The sequence below is a fragment of the Lactuca virosa genome, chromosome 3 (assembly GCF_052849685.1).
Source record: "Lactuca virosa cultivar CGN04683 chromosome 3, Lactuca_virosa_CGN04683_v6, whole genome shotgun sequence".
NCBI classification, from domain to species: Eukaryota; Viridiplantae; Streptophyta; class Magnoliopsida; order Asterales; family Asteraceae; genus Lactuca; species Lactuca virosa.
Window position 1 is genome coordinate 296,671,273 of NC_136428.1, and position 5,232 is coordinate 296,676,504.

Here is a 5,232-nt window from a genome sequence, read left to right on the forward strand (position 1 = left end):
TTCAATTATATTTTCAACATATTCCGAAAAGATACTAACCATACAACGTTGGAAATTGGCCGGAGAATTACATAATCCAAATGGCATTCTACGGTATGCGAAAGTGCCAAATGGACACGTAAAAGTTGTCTTTTCTTGGTCTTCCGGCGCCACCGGGATTTGGTGAAATCCGAAATACCCGTCGAGACAATAATAGTGAGATTTTCCAGCCAACCTTTCTAACATTTGGTCAATGAAAGGTAATGGGAAATTATCTTTTCATGTGCTTGCATTGAGTTTGCGGTAGTCAATACATACTCTCCACCCGTTTTGAACACAGGTGGGGACCATCATACCTTTGTTGTTCTCGACCATCGTGATTCCCGTCTTCTTGGGCACAACTTAGACCGGGCTCACCCATTTGCTATCTGAGATTGGATAGATCATTCCTGCATCTAAGAGCTTCAAAATCTCTTTCTTGACCACTTCCATCATTGGCGGATTCAACCTTCTTTGCGCGTCTCTACTTGGCTTGCATTCATCCTCCATTAAGATCTTGTGCATACAAGTGGAGGGACTCAACCCTTTGATATCCGAAATCGTCCAACACATGGCTTCTTTATGCTCCTTCAACACCTTAAGGAGTTGCTCTTCTTCAAATTCGATTAGATGGGTCGATATGATAACCGGAAGCATCTCATTTTTGCCCAAGTATGCATACTTCAAATGTTGAGGGAGGACCTTCAATTCCAATTCGGGTGGTTGAATAAGGGATGGCGACAAATTCGTGTGGTTCGAGGGCAACTCAATTTGCTTGACATCAAATCTTGTGGATTTCTTCACCTCTAAATTATTGACCAATCTCTCGACTTCCGGATCCAAAGAATAAGACTTTAATTGCTCGGCTAGCTTCCCACAATCGAATCCTTTGCTTAAAATCATTTCCAACACATCACCATTAGACAACTCGAACAATTCTTAGGTTAGTGGCTCAACAACATCTACAAAGTACAAAGATGAAACATCACTAGGATATCTCATAGCATCATAGATATTAAAGATTATTGTTTCACCATCAAACTCCATTGTCAAACTTCCCGCATGTACATCAATCTTTGTTCTAGCCGTTTTCAAAAATGGTCTCCCAAGTAAGATTAGAGCCAATTTGTAGGACACTTGCTCATCTAGATCAATCACATAAAAATCTGTCGGAAAAACCAATTGATTTACTTGCACCAAAACATCTTCTAGAACACCTCTAGGGAAAACACTTGATTTGTCCGTAAGAGAAATTATGACACCGATTTCAATTAGAGGTCCAACATTCAACGATTCATACACCGAATAGGGCATGACATTGATAGAAGCAACAAGATCAAGTATAGCACTACTAAAAGTGAGTCTCCTATCTTGCAAGGAACCATAAACATTCCCGGATCTTTGCACTTAGGTGGAAGCTTCCTTTGTAAAACCGCAGATGCATTTTCGTTCATTGAGATTTTCTCATTTCCCTTCAACTTTCTCTTGTTGGTGCAAAGCTCCTTCAAGAATTTCGCATATCTAGGAATTTGTTTGATTGCATCAAGTAAAGTAATGTTTACTTCCACCTTTCAGAAGGTGTCCAAAATCTCTTTCTCAACCATGTTCTTCTTTGAAGTTGCAACTCGGGAGGGGAATGGCGGTTGAGTGGCTATTGGTGTCACTAGAGGGGTAGTCTTCTTTGGTACTCCGGCTTGTACATCATTCTTCACTATAGATTCTTCAATGGGAATGACTTCTATTTCTTCCTCTTCATCCCTTGGCTTCTTCTTTGAACTACTTTCCCCAGTTTGTTTGCCACTTCTCAAGGTCACCACATTGACATTTGGGTTCTTTTCGGTTTGATAAGGGAGTTTTCCATGGGACTCCAACTTGCTTATAGATGTAACTATATCTCCCATTTGTGCTTCAAGGTTGGAGATACTAGTTCTAGTATCTTTTTGGAATTGTTGGGTACTAGTGGCTAAGGATTTGACATTGTCTTCAAGAGGCATCCTGGAGCTACTTGGTTAGGATTGGGGAGGTTGTTGGTGATGTGGAGGGTGTGGTTTGGATTGATAGTGTGGTTGCGGGTGTTGGTAGTGAGGTTGTCGTGGTGGATAGGAAGGTCTAACCAATGCATTTTGAGGCAATGGTCTTGGGTTGTAGCTCATGTTGGGATTCGGCTTCCAACTTGAATTATATGCATTTTGGTAACCGGATGGCTTGTTGTGGTAATTTTGGAACTCTCCCGTGGCATTTACATGTTCCGCATCTTCTTGAAGAATGGGACACATTTCTGTAGGATGTCCCATTGTTGCACATATTCCACAAACCATCACTTGTGGAGTTTGTCCCATGGCTAGCTTTTGGACAACAAAGGTTAGATATTTGATTTGAGATTTGAGGTTTGATGTTCCCACTTCATTGAATTTGTGTTGTGTCTCTCTCTTCATATCTTGGCGCGGGCCAAAATGTTGGGAATTCGCGGCTATGGTGTTGAAAAGTTGTCTTGTTTGTTGTGGAGTTTTACTAAAGACATCACCACCACTTGAGGCATCAACTAGTCTTCTCTCCATTGGCAACAATCCCTCATAGAAGTGTTGGATGAGGAGTTGTTCCGGAATTTGGTGTTGTGGGCAACTATAGCACAAGTTGTTGAACCTCTCCCAATAATCATGAAAAGTCTCATTTTGACCTTGGCGGATTCCACAAATCTCATTTCTAATACTTGAGACTCTTGAAGCGGGATAGAACTTATCAAGAAAAGCTCTTGCCATGTCGGTCCATGAGTTGATTGACCCCGGTGGAAGATAAAATAACCAATCTTTTGCTCTATCGGCCAATGAAAAGGGGAATGCCCTTAGCTTGATTTGGTCATCGTTTGACCCTTGTGGCTTCATACTAGTGCAAATAATGTGGAACATCTTCAAATGCTTATGAGGGTCTTCATTCTCCAATCCATGAAAAGTTGGAAGGTGATGAACTAAAATTGACTTCAATTCCGAACCTCCTTCCAATACGGGGTAATTGATACCGGTTGGAGTTTGGGTAACATCGGTTTCCATCATTTGCCTTAAGGTTCTTTCGGGAACTTCTCCTCCGTCCGCCATTGCAATTGGTTCGATAATGGGTGGATTTTGTTGTAGAGGTGGTGTTTCGGGAATTTTTTGGCGAGGGTCGGGACTTGAATCGGGTTCCGTGTCTCTTGATGAAGCGGTTTCAACCTCCGAATCCCCGTGAGGATTAAAAGTTTAACCACGTTCTATTCTCTTTTCCTTCGCCAAACGTCTTGATTCTTTTTCAATTTCCGGATTATAAATCAAAGCACCTGTACGTTGAGATTTGGGCATAGAGAAACAAATTGATTAAAAATAAACCAATCCCCGGCAACGGCGCCAAAATTTGGTGGTTGTCGAGGCCAACAAAAATAAATAACCCTAAATCTTTTACACTAAAATAGTATAGTGGCAAAGGGGTCGATCCACGGAGATTGGTTCAATTTATAATTCTATGGAAAATCTCTTTGCAAAAGTACTTGTAAAATGACAATAAAATAAAAATGGGGGTTTTGATCTTTTTGGAATACTTAAATTAAAACTAGAATTAAACTAGAACTTAAATGAACAATTTGGCAAAAATAAGAATTTAATGCGAAATCAATAAGAGAAAGATGGTTGACTTAAGGTTTCCTCACTTTGACTTTTGATGAACATATCATTAGAATCCAATGGTGCAATACTTGATTTAAACCCTTAACGTGGATATAGTAATCCAAGGAGGTTGAGATTACCTAGACTTTTCTTAGTTGTTGAAATGGTTAGAGAAGCTCATAACAATTTCCTTAGTCAAAGTCACTAATTCCAATAAGCATGTAATTAGTGAAAGTCAACTAGCATTAAGAACCAAAAAGTCACCAAATCCAAGAGGAGTCAAAAGCTTCAACTACCATGTTGGAGAAAATGTTTTTATGATTGTGTGAAGTAAAACTAACACAAGAATCACTTGTTGCTAGCTAATTTGAAGATCCTTTACATAATCAAGAAATTAGCCAACTAATCACCACAAACACATTTAAACTCATGAATAAAAATACACAAGCAATGATAAGATGTTAAAACACAAAACATTTGAATAAAGATTCAAACACAAATTCATGGATTCTTCAATATTCAACAAAAGTTCAAAGGATTCAACAAAAGTCAACCAAGATTTGTTTAGCCAAGCATGGCTAAACTCGAGAAAACAAAGTTAGAAAAGATTGTACCCAACATTTAACAAGGATCAAGAGGAGAAATGATGAAGTTCTTGAGGGTTCTTGGCCTTCAAAATGCTCCAAAACTCCAGAGAGAATGTGTCCAAATCGGATGTAAAAGATAAGGCTGAAGAGGCACACCAACCTTCCCAATATAGAGCTCCAAATTAAAAATCCCGAAATTGCCCCTGCAGGAACCCACGCGGGCCGCGTGGATTCTTACGCGGGCCGCGTGACTTTGACGGAGTTTTTGGCCTTTGTCACACCCCAAAACCAACAACGGCGGAAACGTTCTGGGGTGGAGAACGTCATGTACAGTATCATAACAATGCAAAGTAGTAAATAAGCAACAACATCATCCATTCCATTAATAGTATAGTTTAATACATGTGTGTTCTTTCATAGTAATAAGACACCAAAAATGAATCAAAATAAAAAGACGAGTCTTGAACATGCTCCGTCTTCTCAAAACCTGGTCGACTGTACCTATCTACTGATGACCTGAGAATACAAGTTATTTTGAAAGAGTTGATCAGCATTTAAGTTGGTGAGTTCATAAGTATTTAGGGTCAATGTTTGTATATTTTTGATGAATATGTTTGTAAATGTTCAATGTAAATGTTTGTATATGTTTGAAAAACTCCTAGAAAATCCTATATTTTCTACTAGTATTAAAAGTAGTCTCTACCAAGACCCGACTGTTTTGTATGTTTGTTTCTCTGTAAAAGTGGAAGCTTTTCCCAAATGTGACTATCGTTACCAGAATATAGTTTTATATTACCCTTTATGTGAGAAGATCACAATTTGAATATAATAGGAAAATGTATGTGTACTGCAGTATTATTTGTATTAACTACTGAAGTAATAACTACCTTAAAACCAATGGTTTAATTAAGGTAAAATATGATAAGATTGTTACCATACTAAACCGACTATAACACGACGATGAAAGACGTCGGAAGAAATGACATTTGGCACCC

The 5,232-nt window shown here is 38.9% G+C and overlaps 1 protein-coding gene across 1 annotated transcript; it reads right to left on the bottom strand.

Moving 5' to 3' along the window:
* Nucleotides 1-957: 957 nt before the first annotated feature.
* Nucleotides 958-1,332, bottom strand: LOC145164681 (uncharacterized). The gene has a single exon (XM_079083390.1). The coding sequence runs from the start codon at nucleotides 1,330-1,332 to the stop codon at nucleotides 958-960; it is 375 nt and encodes a 124-aa protein (XP_078939516.1).
* Between the last annotated feature and the right edge of the window lie 3,900 nt (nucleotides 1,333-5,232).